The sequence below is a fragment of the Strongyloides ratti genome (genome assembly GCF_001040885.1).
Source record: "Strongyloides ratti genome assembly S_ratti_ED321, chromosome : 2".
Taxonomy (NCBI): domain Eukaryota; kingdom Metazoa; phylum Nematoda; class Chromadorea; order Rhabditida; family Strongyloididae; genus Strongyloides; species Strongyloides ratti.
In genome coordinates this window covers 10,444,493-10,460,205 of record NC_037308.1, presented here as the reverse complement: position 1 = coordinate 10,460,205, position 15,713 = coordinate 10,444,493, and the positions used below count along the sequence as shown (strand labels likewise).

At 25.9% G+C, this 15,713-nt stretch overlaps 7 protein-coding genes across 7 annotated transcripts; 3 read left to right on the top strand and 4 right to left on the bottom strand.

Moving 5' to 3' along the window:
* Positions 1-194: 194 nt before the first annotated feature.
* SRAE_2000333200 (FYVE zinc finger domain and Zinc finger, FYVE/PHD-type domain and Zinc finger, RING/FYVE/PHD-type domain and Rabaptin, GTPase-Rab5 binding domain and Zinc finger, FYVE-related domain-containing protein) lies at positions 195-1,409 on the top strand (the record flags this gene model as incomplete). Its single annotated transcript, XM_024654513.1, has 2 exons — positions 195-613; positions 689-1,409. The coding sequence occupies 2 exons, from the start codon at positions 195-197 to the stop codon at positions 1,407-1,409; spliced, it is 1,140 nt and encodes a 379-aa protein (XP_024507877.1).
* A 37-nt stretch (positions 1,410-1,446) lies between these two features.
* SRAE_2000333100 (Cytosolic endo-beta-N-acetylglucosaminidase) lies at positions 1,447-2,862 on the bottom strand (the record flags this gene model as incomplete). Its single annotated transcript, XM_024654512.1, has 2 exons — positions 1,447-2,701; positions 2,831-2,862. 2 exons carry the CDS (start codon positions 2,860-2,862, stop codon positions 1,447-1,449), a joined length of 1,287 nt encoding a protein of 428 aa, XP_024507876.1.
* A 540-nt stretch (positions 2,863-3,402) lies between these two features.
* Positions 3,403-4,472, top strand: SRAE_2000333000 (ELM2 domain and SANT/Myb domain and Homeodomain-like and SANT domain-containing protein; the record flags this gene model as incomplete). Its single annotated transcript, XM_024654511.1, has 2 exons — positions 3,403-3,475; positions 3,556-4,472. The coding sequence occupies 2 exons, from the start codon at positions 3,403-3,405 to the stop codon at positions 4,470-4,472; spliced, it is 990 nt and encodes a 329-aa protein (XP_024507875.1).
* Positions 4,473-5,454: 982 nt separating this feature from the next.
* Positions 5,455-5,951, bottom strand: SRAE_2000332900 (Saposin-like domain and Domain of unknown function DUF3456 domain-containing protein; the record flags this gene model as incomplete). The annotated part of the gene is made up of 2 exons (XM_024654510.1): positions 5,455-5,796; positions 5,844-5,951. The coding sequence occupies 2 exons, from the start codon at positions 5,949-5,951 to the stop codon at positions 5,455-5,457; spliced, it is 450 nt and encodes a 149-aa protein (XP_024507874.1).
* A 2,594-nt stretch (positions 5,952-8,545) lies between these two features.
* Positions 8,546-11,156, bottom strand: SRAE_2000332800 (ATP-binding cassette sub-family B member 9; the record flags this gene model as incomplete). Its single annotated transcript, XM_024654509.1, has 2 exons — positions 8,546-10,286; positions 10,336-11,156. The coding sequence occupies 2 exons, from the start codon at positions 11,154-11,156 to the stop codon at positions 8,546-8,548; spliced, it is 2,562 nt and encodes an 853-aa protein (XP_024507873.1).
* A 402-nt stretch (positions 11,157-11,558) lies between these two features.
* On the bottom strand, positions 11,559-13,460 carry SRAE_2000332700 (Protein MTO1 homolog, mitochondrial; the record flags this gene model as incomplete). The annotated part of the gene is made up of 1 exon (XM_024654508.1): positions 11,559-13,460. One exon carries the CDS (start codon positions 13,458-13,460, stop codon positions 11,559-11,561), a length of 1,902 nt encoding a protein of 633 aa, XP_024507872.1.
* Positions 13,461-13,650: 190 nt separating this feature from the next.
* On the top strand, positions 13,651-15,612 carry SRAE_2000332600 (UbiB domain and Protein kinase-like domain-containing protein; the record flags this gene model as incomplete). Its single annotated transcript, XM_024654506.1, has 2 exons — positions 13,651-15,298; positions 15,344-15,612. 2 exons carry the CDS (start codon positions 13,651-13,653, stop codon positions 15,610-15,612), a joined length of 1,917 nt encoding a protein of 638 aa, XP_024507871.1.
* Positions 15,613-15,713: the final 101 nt, after the last annotated feature.

The following is a 15,713-nucleotide window of genomic DNA, read 5'->3' as shown; positions in this document are numbered from 1 at the left end:
TTATAATTATGTATTTTCTTAACTTTTTCATTTCTTATAATGACATTTAATTGATTTTTTCCTTTTGATTATATTGTAAAAATTAATTTTAATTCCAATTTTAGCCATATTTTTGATCTTATCATCAATAATTGACATATTCTAAAAATATTTGAAAATATATTTAACTAATTTTTTGTATATAACTATTAAAAATGTCAGAGGAAGAAACTGTTGAAGCTTCTTCTGATTCTGGTGGTGACACATCAAAAGAAAATAATAGAAAAAACGATGAAACTCTAAATAAAAAGGATTCTATCATTACTGTAAATAACACTGAAGCACATGAAACATCTTTGACAAATAATATTGAAAATACAATTACAAAATATCAAAGTGATTTATCTTCGGAACGCCTCTATCGTATAGAATTAGAAACACAAATGTCTGAAAATGTTATTGCACTAGAAAAAAAATTTAAAGAAAGTGAGGAAAAGTATAACAAATTGGTGGAACGCGTTAATTTGATGGAAAAGAGTTACACAAAAAACATAGGAACTTTACGTGACGAGTTGGCTAGAAGTAATAGTGTTAGTAATCGTCTTGAAAGTGATCTTCTTGATCTTGGGAATCGGTATGAAGCATAAATTATTATTCATTTTTTATTCATTCAATATATATTTTATTATTATTTTCTAACTTTTTTTAGCTATCGTAATTTACTTGGAATTAACAAAAAGAATGCTGCTAAAATGAGAGAGGAAGAGATTGTTTTACCAAATGATTTAAATGACTTACAGTTTTATACTCTTCAATTGCGTGAACAATTGATAGAAGTTCAATCAGCTAGGGAGCATGAAGTTAATAATTTAAAAGCAGAAAATACATTTCTAGAAGATAATATAAGAGATCTAACTAAAGATAGAGAAGAATATCATTCAATGTTCCAGATTAAAGAAAATTATGAAAAATGTCAACATCATATAGCTCATCAACAGCAAATAATAAAAACACTTGAAGTCGCTTTAACTAAAGAACGTGAAACAACAAAAATATTAGAAAATAAACTTATGGAAGCAAGACAGAAATGTATAAATCTTCAAGTTGAGTTAGACAACAGTGAAACTGTTCAAAGAGATTTTGTAAGGCTATCACAAAGTCTTCAGATTCAACTTGAAAAGATAAGGCAAGCTGAACAAGAGGTACGATGGCAATTCGAAGATGATGTTGACAATTGTAATGGATGCGAAGTACTTTTTAATAAACAACGGATAAAAATGAATTGCCTACATTGTGGAAAAATTTTTTGCGGATCATGTTTGTCTCAGTCTGTTTCTAGTGGACCAAAAGGAAGAAAGGTACGAATATGTCAGGTTTGTAATACTTTATTGAATAGAGAAAGTGCTCCATATTTTTCAAATGATTCGTGAAAATATTATAAAAATATATTTGAAAATAAATATTTTATTAATTATTTAATGAAAGAGAAAAACCTTTAACTAGAAATGTTGTTTCTGAATCTTCTCCTTGTTCACAGCTCAAAACTACACTTTTTAAAGACGCTGGTGCCGCATTGAACATTACTTTTAAAATATTATCGCATGTAACGTCTCTTTTTTCAAGGTTAATTGTTTCTCCAGATTCTTTTGTAAAATTAACAATTAATTCTCCCTTCCCTTTAACTTTTTCATAACTAATTTCACAATTGAATGTCTTATTTTCTGATTCATTGAATTCAAAATACCAAACTACATATTTCCCAAATTTTTCATGGTTTTTAAAAGTAATCTCAAATCCCCCTGACGGTTTCATTTTTGGAGTTTCTCTAAAGATATTATTTTTATCATGAATCAAAGGTTGAATGTCACTGTTTGCATAACAAAATGTTTTATTACATTCAATATCAAAACCATTTTTAAAGTTTGTCTTTATTGGTAGTTTCTTAATACTTCTACTAGGAAGATAGTGTTTTATTAATTCAAAAAATTTTTCGTTTTGTCTAAAAATGCATGTATTTTGGTGTGCTTCACAAAGCCAACCTAAAGCAAATAATACCGTTGACATGTTTCTTTTTTTAATCTCTTCCATAGCTACATTAGCATTAAATCCACCCCCGCCAAAAGTTTTTCTCCCAAAAATATCTATACCAACATATACATTTTTACATTTTTTTGGTGTTGCTAATTCCATTGATCTATCTAATTTTTTACCATCCCAACAATAATTTAAATAAATCCCATCACAAACATCAAAAAATTGCACATTGTGTTCATTTAATTCATTTTGCCACTTTAATTCTCCTGTATCAATTACACTATCATACCAAATCACAATATTTCCTTCATCTAATTTTTTTAATTCAGAAGTTAATACTTCCAAAAAACTCCACATTTGATCTACTTTACCATCAATTAATGGATTTTCAATATTAATTAACCAGCCATCAAAGTTGCAAAGTTTTGTTAGTTTTACCAAACATTTAATTAAGTTGTCAATATTACTGTTAAATGTAAATAATTCATTACACAATAAAAATCCATCTTTGTATTCTGTGATAAGAGTACCTAAAACTTTTACACCATGAGCATGTCCTTGATCAATCCATACTTTTGGAGGAATACTAATAAAATGATGAGAGAAATAACAAAAACTATCAATGTTCCACCAATGAGTTATTATAAAAGGATCTTCTTTACTGTCATTCAAAGTGCAACCTTCATATCTATAATAATTAATTTAAACTAATATCAATAATTTTTTTTTTTTTTTTTAAATTCATATATATATGAACTCAAATTATAATTCATTATATTATATTACTGTAAACATTCTTATAATATAATTATTTAACCTTATACCGCCAAAATTAAACATATCAATCATTTATCATATTTTCATTTAAAGATTAATTAATTCTACTCAATAAATACTTATGTTTCAATAAAATCTATAATAAAATCTTTAGCTGTCTTCTCTTTCTTATTAATAATTATAAACTTCTTGACAATCCAAACCTCCAAAATTCCTATCAGGATGTTCAAACACTTTTCCAAGTACAAAGGGTGCCACCAGTGTAGTGTGGTAGGTTGAAAAGCGCGACATCTTTTAATACGCATACTAACTTTAACATCTACCCTACTCTGACTGTCTCAATGCAAAATTGTAATACATTTCCTCAAAATATTTTACCTATTTTTTTACAACTCCTTTCTCTACTTTAAAAAATTTGATTTCTCTTTTTATTTTCAATAATTCATCAAAAATCACAATAAATCTTCTACAAACTTTATTATTTTATATAGCCATTAAACATAACTATTCTTAATTCCTTATTTTATTTTTGTAATTCATTCAAATTTTTAGTGTATTATTTACAAATAATATTACTATCAATAAATATTTACTATTTAATATATAATAAAAATGGAATCTGAACAATCAAGAGACTCATTCAATTCTGAATATGATGATGAAGATTATTATGAAGATGATGAAGGTTAGTTATTCTAATCTAATTAAATAATATATTCTCATTCAATAAATTTTGATTTTAAACAATAAAACTTATATTTTTAGCTACTATTGAGGAAGAAGAAAAAAATCTAACAGAGTCTGTTGTTGATGAATTAAAAGAATTAGAAAATGATAATCAATTGAGTGTAGAAGAATTGAGAAGAAAATATTATGGAAATTCATATGAAGATGAAGAAAAAACTAATCCTATTAACTGTGATGATGTTTCATCTACTGTAATTAATGACATCCAATACAATGAAGTTGTCTCTACATCTTCTGTCAAAGAAATTTCAGAGACTGCAGTTTTAGTTAGTGATCTTAACGATAGTTCTTTAGATGATGAAGAAGATGAGGAATATATTCCTGAAACTTATGCAAGATTTAGATTATTACAAATTGGAGAAAGATACCAAGCAGTCATACCAAAATATAATCCAAATAAAATTTCACGAAAGAGAAAAGCACCTTCTGGAAACAATTGGTGTGAATATAGAGGAGCTAAATTATGGGTTCCAACAGATAGAATTAGTAACACTGAAATGGATAAATATATTGAAGAAGCAACAAAATTATTAAATGGTGATAAGAGTTATCGTGAGGAAGACTTATTGTATTTATTATTAAAATCTAACTATGAAATAAAACTCGCCTTATCTTTAATACCAGACGCTTTGGAACATGTACAGTTGCCAGTTAAAACAATACCACCTACAGGAATATCAAAACCTTTTACAGAATGTGAAATTAATACATTTGAAACTGCTATAAGAATATATGGTAAAAATTTTTTTAGCATTCAAGCTAATACTATGCATAATCGTACTGTTGGTGAATTAGTACAATTTTATTATTTTTGGAAAAAAACTGATCGTTACAAGGAGTATAAGAAAAGGTTTGAAGCTAATAATGATGAGAACAAAGTTACTGAAAAAAAAGCTTATTTAGAAGGGAAAAGTGAAGTACACATTCATTCTTAACGTGAGCAAATTATTGAAAAAATTTTGAGACACTTAAAATTTTTACGAATTTGTGTTAAAAGTTGTAATTATTTTAATTAATTGTTAGAAACAAAACACAAAAGCTTTATCCTACTGAAATCTCTCTATTGGCAAGTGTCATAATAATTCTTATTTTTGTATATTAATAATTCATGACCATGTTAAAGACTTTTTTAATTTTTTAAAGAGGTTTATATAAATTTACCTGTCTTGAGGAAGATAACCTCCTTTCATATCATGACAAATCATAATCTGCCCACCATCAATCTTTCTATTTTTATATACTGAATCTAATGATACACCAATGTCTGTTAATTTTGGAGTAAAAGAGTCTGGCAAAACTTTGTCGAATAAATCATATAACTTATCAAAATAGAGCATTTTTTCCTAAAATTTTAATTAATTTAATCAAAAACAACACTTATTTCGTAATGACTTAATAAATTACTAGTTAAAAAAGATATATATATATAAATGGATATACCAATAATTTTAATACTATAAATATAGACAAAAACGCAACATTTTCCAATCAAACATAAATTAATATAATGAAAATTTAATCAAAAACCAATAAAAATATTAAAATTCTAACTTTCCAAAAAATTCTTTTTGAGATTTTAAAATAATATCATTTTTTCTTTATTATTTTTTTATATAATTTCTATATATGTATATACATTAATAGAACATGAAAGATTTGAAGAAACTAAAAAAATGAGTTAACTTGTAAAGGTATATATATTAGAACGTATTTTAACACAAATAAATTATTTAAATATATATATAATATATATATTTTTTTTTCCTTATAATAGCATCCTAGGAATAATTAATAAAAGAGTACACAAAAAAAAAATATTAAATGAATGAAAATACACTGCTCTTACATTTACGGATAGTCTTAATCTAACATTATTTTATTTCATAATTTTAAGTTATCTTTTTTGAAACATCCAATTCAAAGCTCTTCCTTTAATTTTTTGGTGGAAAAAACATTGACATCAACTAATGAACAGACATTTATCTTAGTATGACATAGATTTTTAAAAACTTCTTGGTTTTCATTTTTCATAATCTTAAGAATATCATCATGATATTCATCAACAAATTCCTCACAACCATCTAATAATTTTCTTGTTAAATCTTCTGTAATTTTATCGTCTTCTGTTGAGATCCAATCTTTTGGTAAGTAATGCATTTTACCAGATGAATTTTTTAATGAATAACCATAATTTTGAACATTACTACAAATACTTTCTAATGTTTCCATTAAATGAAGTTCTGATCTAGCATAACTTGTCTAAAAGAATAAAAAAAATACTTTAAATTACTATAACCTAAATTTACCTTGACTAGATTTTGTTCTCCATCTGGAGAAAGTCTAAAACTACCACTTTCAATTTTTTCATTTGGATCAACACTTGAAATAGCATTTTCCATCTCTCTTGCAATCATAAGACAAGCTGAACATTCTATTGAAGGATTATTTATTGATAATATTACTTGAAAAGATAAAAAAAATAAAATTATTATAAAATTATTCATTTTTTTTTAAAACTTGATAACTGAAATATAAAATCCATTAATAGACTAACGATTTAGACAAAAAGTATAAAAAGCAAATAATACAATTTTATTTAAAAAAAAACGTATCATACTTCTGTATTTCTCTTGTCAGACCACGTCAGTTACTTTTGGTCAAATGTGCATATATTTACCTAGAACTAAATTAATAATGTATTATGCAAAATTTACTAAAATAAGTATAAAGTATTTTTTTTTTATAAATATTCAAAAAATCAAAAAAAAAGAAAGAATTTTAGGAATAATATAAAAACTATGAAAAGTAAAAGTGTGTAAATGATAAAAATCATTTAATATATAAAATTAAATGAAGATATAAATAAATAAGTTTATTTTAATTATTGTATAGTATTTAATGTAGAAACACTTCTATTTCATTGAGGTAAATCTACTACGTTTTTATTCAACTTTTCATTTAACATAAATTAAGACAATTTATTATTTGATCAATAAAGATGTGTTGTACAAATGTTGTAGCAAAAAATCTTACAACCACTAATTTAATAAGAAATTATCTAAATAACTATGATATTTGAAAATGAATATATTTATAACATGAAAATTATACAAATATTTGTGTACATTATTTAATAATAACACAAAATAACCTATCAATTTTAGTTGCCTATAATAAGCATTCCTACAAAATATATGAAATTAATTTTTATATTACTTCAACTACACTATTATAAAAACAATTCTTTTTTAAATATGATAATAATATTGTACCTATATGCTAGTTTTTGAAAAATAATGAATTTTAAATACAATCATTATCATGAAAAAACTAAAAATTTATAAGTTGTGATAAATCAAAGTTAGAGGTGAAAGTGTGAAATATTTTTTGAATAAACAATACTCTCATGATACAAATAAAACAATTAAAATAAATTAACTAATATAAATAACATTTTTGAAAGAAACTAACTGAATTTTGTCTGATCTTTATAAAAATTTTATAAATTGAGATATGATAAAAAATGTAAATTGAAAAAGTTTAAAGTACAGAATTTATAACTTAAATAAATGTAATCCTAGAAACATGAAACCAAATACACTAGGCTATTTAAAAGATTTTCTAATTTTTAATCTTTTTTGAAATACATTGTTTGGTATTTTTGTGCGTTTTATTCATTGTAATCATTTATTATATCTCAAGAAATGTAACTTATATAAAAATATTTATCATTTCCGACATTTTAATATTTCAACTAAAGTTTGTCATACAATAATAATATTATTAAAAATAATTTTTTTTATAAAAATTAAAAAAAACTTTTTTTGAAATTTGAATATGCTACTATAATCATTCGATAGCCCTTGAAATGGGAAGAATTTTGAATATAATCAACAATATTCGAAAATTGAAACTTCAGGAGTTATAAGGATTCAAAGTTGAAGGGCGAAATTATGGAATATTTTTTTTAAATCTCGATTTCTATGATATTATTGCAAATTTTTAAAATAAATACTTTATTCTAGATCAATTTTTTACCATAAATTCATTAAGCCTATTCACATCTTTATAGGACTTCTAAAAATAAAGTTATGATAAGAAATATGATAAAAAAAAAGTTTTAAGAATCGTGTAATAATACACGTTTATGAAGTCACAAAACCATGAAACTTGTTGCGCCATGCTTCTTTCATAATTTAAGGTATACACTACGTTGAAAAGATTTTTAAATTTTCAACCGTTCTTAAAATATTATGCTTGGTATTTTTTCGCGCGTAATCTATTGTCATCATTTTTTTATATCTCGAATACGGTTAAAGATATAAAAAAATTTTGAAGGTAGACCCCACTTGAAAACTCATTTAAAGTAAATTGCAGAAATCTGATTTTATTTATCATGATTTTGAAGCAAGATATGACCAAGGGCGGAAATTTTTTTTAAATATTCATTGTTCCCGACTTTTTAGTATCTTAGAAAAATAGTTGTTCTATGAATATGGGACTTTTTTTCTTTGATTATTCTTCAAAAATTGGCCTAGATTTATAATTTTTATAGCTATAACATCATTATTTTCAGAGATTTAGAAATTGACAGAAAATTTTCTAGTTTTTTGATTCTACCTCTAAAATTGTGATAAAATAAAATCAATTTTTTTTAAAAAAATTTTATTAAAAAATCTACTACCAATTTTCTTAACTTTATTTTTATTTATTTATTTGATAATTTTGGTTATTTATGCAAAAATATTTTCTAAAACTTTTTTTACTGTTTGTCAAATATTCAAATTACTATATATTTATTCAAATTTTAAAAAAAATTTTCAAATACTTTTTTATATTTCTAAAATAATTGAAATATATTCACTTTCAAATAGTATTAATTAAAATGCTTAAATTTAAGAAATTTCGTTTTCTTTGTAAAATATAAAAATAAGTTATTTATTTTATTTTATTTAAAAAAATAATATCAACCAGAACAACATCATTTAAATTACATTAAAACAAGTTATTAAATTAAGCTACTAGCAGCAAAACTGGATCCTAAATAACTGTGTGAAATATGATGAGGTTGTGGTGAGGTAACATTTATTCTTCTTGATCTAATTGACCTACCATAAAAGCTTCCACTTTCAGTTACAGATTCAGGTCTATCATAAGTTACATCAACTGGTTCTTCCTCTTGTTTCATTTGCCTTTGTACTAATTGTCGGTATAAACCTTCCTGTTCCATTAACTCTGAATGTTTTCCATTTTGTTCAACTTTACCATGATTAATAACAATTATTTTATCTGCTGTTTCTATGGAAGAGAGGCGATGAGCAATTAAAAGTACTGTTCTTGTTTTCAAATTTTTTGCTATTGCCTCTTGAACTAATGCTTCTGACTCTGAATCTAAAGCTGATGTTGCTTCATCAAGAAGTAATACATCAGGATCTCTTACTAAAGCACGACTAATAGCAATACGTTGTTTTTGACCTCCAGATACAGTACTACCTTTTTCACCAACATTTGTTTCATATCCATCTACAGTTCCCATAATAAAATCATGTGCATTTGCCATTTTTGCTGCTTCTATTATCTTATCTTCACATACTTCATCACAACCATAACTAATATTTTCATGAACTGCTCTTGAATAAAGAATTGGTTCTTGTCCAACAAGAGCAATTTTTTTATGAAGATATTTATGATTGTAATCTTTAATATTAATACCATCTAATAAAACTTCACCACTTAATGGTTCATAAAAATGTTCTAAAAGTGATATGCAACTTGATTTTCCTCCACCACTAGGTCCAACTAATGCAACAACCTCACCAGGTTCAACAGTAAATGAAACACCATTCATTACCATAATATCTGGTCTTGTTGGATAAGCAAAACGTACATTTTTAAATTCAATTCTTCCTCTGGTTGGCTTTCTTTCTCCATCACCAGAATGTCTAGAATTATTGTCATTGTCTATTGCCGACCCCATAAACCCCGAATTATTGTTTCTAATAATAGGTTTTCTATCAATCATTTCAAAAACTTTTCGTGATGCACCAACAGCTTGCATTAATCCATTAAAAACTTCACTTAATTCTCTCATATTTTCTCCAAGTTGAAATTGATAAAGCATAAATGAAACTAGTAATCCAACATTAATATCTCCCTTTAAGACTAAATGACCACCATAAAATAAAACTGCTGTAAGAATTCCCATTTGAAAAATTTCAAGAACCCAAATATATCCAATAATAACAAGTGCTCTTTTACCTCCAATTTTTAATGTAGCATCAAGAAAACCCAAAAAACGTTTAGCTTCAAATTTTTCACATGCAAAACTTTTTACAGTTCTAATTGCACTAAGAATTTCTTCAGCATGAGCATTACTTTTTGCAACTGAATCTTGTGTTTCTTCAGCAAGTACATCATAATAAACACCAAAAACTTTAGAGACGAAAAATATTAATGGAATAGCAATAAAAGTAACCATAGATAAACGCCATGAAAGAGAAAACATAAATATAAGTGATCCAACAAGCATAGTAAGATTTCTTGTAAGAACATTCATATAAAGTGATAAAGTATTTGACATTGTTTGACAATCTGCATTAAGACGAGAACAAATTTCACCTGTTTGATTTCCATCAAAATAACCTATTTCTTGATTAACAATACTTCGAAACAAATCATCACGTATTCTTCTATCAACACGTGCTTGAGCATATGTAAATGATGCTCCACGTAATCCACCAAATAATGCACTAAAATTATAATTTTAAAATTAGTAGGAAGTTTATTTATTAAACAAACCCTGCAAGAGAAAGTATTGTCATAATTAATACAGCTTTATTAAGTGCACTATAATCACCAGCTTTTGCATGAATAACACTAGCAACAACCTCTCCAGTATAATATGGTGTAAAAACTTTAGATAATGCAAAAAGAAACAAAAAAAAGAAAGCCGAAAAATAGAAAGGACCTTCTTTACCCATATAACTAAAAAGTCTCATTAACATAGAAAATGTCTCTCGTTGCTTTAATTCTTTTTCTTCTGCTTCATTTTGAACAGATTTAAAGTATTCTTCTGCAGCACTTCCACTGTTATTATCATCATCATCACTAAATCCATCATCATCAACTAATCTTCTTCTATCCTCTCCTCCATCATCAATTTTTCTTGTTTTACAAAATATATTTGTCCATATACCATATGAAGCAAATGATGCAATAATACACCATCCCATTAATATCCAATCACCAATAACTAATTTTGGATCACTATGTTCATAAAAAGCCAACATTTTAGATGGAGAAAATGCTATAAGAAGAAGAAGAAATGCAAAAATAGGATTACTCCATTTGGCACACGTTACTGCACCACTTTTTCCATGAAAATACAAATATATTGAACCTAAAAATAAAATTAAAATTCTTATAAGTCCAATAAAAAAGAAATCAACAGGATTTTTAGTAAAGTCATAATTTTTCCATGAAAACCAATGTATCAAATTTCCTAAAGTAAAAAAACTTCCATTCCACGTTAAACCAAGAAGATTGATAAAAATATCAATAATAGAAAAAACAAAAGTTATTACTAGTGCTTGTTTTGGTGAATAAAATACTGTACCCATTTTTTTGTAACTAAAAATATAATCAAGTTATTTATACTAATTTTTAAAAAGAAATTAAAAGATCAATAAAAATATAAACTATTCAATTTGTTAAAAAGAAATTTTTTGTCAAAATGAGTAATTAACAAATCGGTTGTTATCAGAAGCTTTCAATTTTAACTTTGTTGGTAAATGTTATATCTTATCAATTCTGATAGAGAACGAAAAATATAATCTACATCTAAAAGAAAGAATAACAATTTTTACTCCAATAAGTTTGATTGTTATCAATTTTGTTAAAAATTTTTATTTAATTACTATACAAATTAAAAACTTCTACAGATAATATGTTTCCCTAAAAAGAATAACTAAATAAAATATTGCTTATTTATAAAATAACAAAGTTCAAAATTAAAATATAAATTATTTTGTAACTTTTCTTGATTTTAAATATATCATTAATGTGAGCAATGCTGTTGGAGTAATACCCTGTATCCTTGAAGCAGCAGCAACATTTAAAGGTCTTAGCATTTCTAACTTTTCTATACATTCCAATGAAAGACTTTTAATATCTGAAAAATCAATATCATCTGGTATACTCATATTAGAATTGTTTTTGACTTCTTCCATTTTATTCATCAAACGTTTATGCATCACTTCATAACTACCTTCAATTTTTATTCTTTCCTCCAATTCAATATTATCTTTATAATGTGATAATTCTGGGATTGTCAAATAGAAATCATTAAATGAAAGATTACATTTATGAAGTAAATCAAAAGCTGAAATTTTATTTTGAGATAATCGTTTTAAATTCTTAATTTCATTTTCCCATTTGGTAGCCGACCTAATGTCATTTTTCAGGATGTCTTTAACATATTCTAAATCACCCTTCATTTTCTTCCAATAATTTGTCCTAACTTCTCCAACACAACCATACTCAATACCTTTGTCAGTTAATCTAACATCCGCATTATCTGGCCTTAAATGCATTCGAAATTCAGCTCTTGAAGTAAACATTCTATAAGGTTCATTTGTACCTAAACTTGTTAAATCATCTATTAAAACACCTATATATGCTTCTGTTCTATCTATAATAAATGGATCTTTTTCTTGAACTTTTCCTGCTGCATTTATACCAGCAATTATACCTTGTCCAGCTGCTTCCTCATAACCAGTTGTCCCATTAACTTGACCAGCCAAATATAATCCTGAAACAAGCTTAGTTTCTAAAGTTGGTTTTAATTGTTTCGGATTAATATATTGATATTTTACACCATATCCAGGATGGGTAATATTAACATTTTCTAAACCATCTATTTGTCTAAATATTTTCTCCTGTATTTCGGGTTCAAAAGTCATTGACATTCCCTGAGGATATATTTCATCAACATCTAAGCCTTCATGTTCAAGAAATATTCTATGTACTAAATTAGGAAATCTCTCAACTTTCGATTCTAATGATGGGCAATATCTTGGTCCATTTATTTCTCTACGTATATGTTCGGTTGTTTTTAAATATTTAACAATAATATCTTTAACTTTTGAATTTGTATGACCAAGATATGTTGGTAACTGTTTTTCAATAGGTATACTTATTTCTTTAGTCAAAAAAGAAAATGGAATTGGTTTTTTGTCAGGTGGCATTAAAGTAAATTTACTAAAATCTATATTTTTTTTAGATAATCTTGCTGGAGTTCCTGTTCTTAAATAACCAATCTCAAAATTTAATTCTTTAATACTCTTCGCCAAATCAATTGAAGCATTATCACCCATTCGACCAGCTTTAATTCGAGAATTTCCTATCCATATTTCTGCATCAAGAAATGTTCCAGTAGCTAATATTAATGTTTTACATTTTAAAATTTCACCATTTTTTAAAACTATTCCTTCTATACTTTTTTTATTATTATTTGTATTTACAATAATATCATTAACTTCACCCTCAAATATATTTAAATTTTTTGTATTAAATATTTCATCTTGAATGGCATTTTTATATAATTTTCTATCAATTTGAGCTCTTAACCCAATAACAGCAGGACCAGCAGATCTATTTAATGCTTGATATGTTATAGAAGATTTATCACAAATCCTTGGGCATACTCCATCAAGAGCATCAATTTCTCTCATTAAATGTCCTTTACCAACACCACCAAAAGATGGATTACATGACATTTCACCGATGGTTTCTTTTTTGTGTGTTACAAGAAGTGTATTAGCAGACATTCTTGCTGCTGCAGCAGCTGACTCACATCCAGCATGACCTCCACCTACAACAATCACATCGTAAATAATATTTTTTATATTTCTTGATAAATTCATAAGTAGATATTACCTAAATTATTAATTTTATTTAAAATAAAAAATAAAATAGTTTAAATTTAAATTGTGGAATAATGAGGGTTTTCTTGTAACGAAAGTTTCTAAATAATTATTTTAATCAAATAATTTCACCTATTACAATAGATTAAAAATTACATTTTTTTATTATTCTATAGTTAAATCTGAATCTATGGCTTGGAATGGTAAAAAATGTATCAAAGAAATAAATCAAATTTCAAAAACATTACAATTCTTAATTGAATCACAATGTCCTTATGAAGTAAAACAATTATCAAATACAGTAAAAGATAAAACTTTACAAACTATTGTAATGGGTGGAAATGTTGTAAGGCCATTTGATAGTAATAAAAAACGCAATGATGAATCAATGGTAGATGATATATTATCAAGAGCATCAGTTGTCAAAGAAGGTATTGATATATTTAAATCATTAGCTGTTAAAGGAATATTTCCTGGAGATGGAGGATATATTAAAAATGAATTAGAAGAAAATGAGAAAATAAAAACTCATGATTATCATTCAAATAAAAATCAAATAATTCAACGTAAAGATGAAAGTGGATTGAAGGAAGAAGAGAAAACATTTTTAATAAAAGAAGCTAGTTTAATGGGAAATGTTGTTTCAAATGATCCATTTGTTAAATTAGAAATAAAAAATATTGAAAGTAAAAAAGATTTTGTGTATAAACCAAGAATTCCGAAAAATTATGATTTATCAATAAATCAAGATTTTAATTCGTTATCTAAACACGGTTCTGGTAAAACTGTACCAAGTACAAGAATAGGTAGACTTGTGAATTTTGGTTTTCTTGGTATTGGTTTAGCTTCTGGTGCTGCTGCTGAATTAACAAGAAGAAGTTTTGGTATTAACAAGATAAAATCAAATGATAGTGTAACTGATGGAAATCTTTTTTTAACATCTAGTAATGCGGAAAGAATAGTACAAACATTATGCCGTGTACGTGGAGCTGCATTAAAATTAGGGCAAATGCTGAGTCTTCAAGATGAAGAAATTATTTCAAAACCTCTTCTTGATATTTTTCAAAGAGTTAGAGACAAAGCAGATTTTATGCCTGTAAAACAAGTTCACAAAGTTATGAAAAGGGAATTTGGTAATGATTGGAGAGATTTATTTTTAGAATTTAATGAAAAACCCTTTGCTGCAGCAAGTATAGGTCAAGTTCATAAAGGTGTAACAAAAGATGGCAAAAATGTTGCTATTAAAATTCAATATCCAGGTGTAGCAGATGGTATTGATTCTGATATAGATAATTTAATATCTATTCTTAGTTTTGGTGGGCTATTTCCAAAAGGAATGTTTTTAGAAAATTTCGTTGATGTAGCAAGAAGAGAATTAAAATTAGAATGTGATTACATAAGAGAATTAAAAGCTATGGAAAAGTTTAGAGAATTAATAGGAGATTCAGAGGATTTTTATGTTCCTAAAGCATTTCCTGAGCTTTCAACAAAAACTGTTTTGACAGCAGAGTTAATTGAAGGTAAACCTGTTGATATGTGTAAAGATGAAATACAAGAAGTTCGAGATTATATAGCAGAAAAATTTATAGAAATATGTTTAAAAGAAATATTTGTTTGGAGATTTATGCAAACTGATCCTAATTGGTCAAATTTCTACTTAGGTAAACATCCAGTGACAGGACAGCCACGTATGGTTCTTCTTGATTTTGGTGCTTCAAGATCATATTCTAAAAAATTTACAGATTTATATATGAGAATTATTAAAGCTGCATATGACAATGATAGAGAAAAAACTCTTAAATATAGCCGAGAAATAGGATTTTTAACTGGATATGAAAGTAAAGTTATGGAAGATGCACATTGTGATTCAGTATCAATTTTAGGTGAAACATTAGCAAGTCAAAAACCCTACGATTTTAATAAACAAAGTGTTACAAAAAGAATACATGCACTTATTCCTGTTATGTTAGAACATAGATTAACATCACCACCAGAAGAAATTTACTCATTACATAGAAAATTGTCTGGATCATATCTTTTGGCAACAAGATTAAAAGCAACTGTTTCTTGTGGTCATCTATTTACCGATATTTACAAAAATTATATTTTTGGAGATGATGGAAGCAAAGATATTGACATTGATAGTGCTTAAAATCAGTCTTTCTACAATTATTTAGTTTTAATTTTTAGAGATAGGATTTATTTTTTAGTAAAGTATTTTAACATTTATTCTTTTTTTCAGTTATCCTTTTA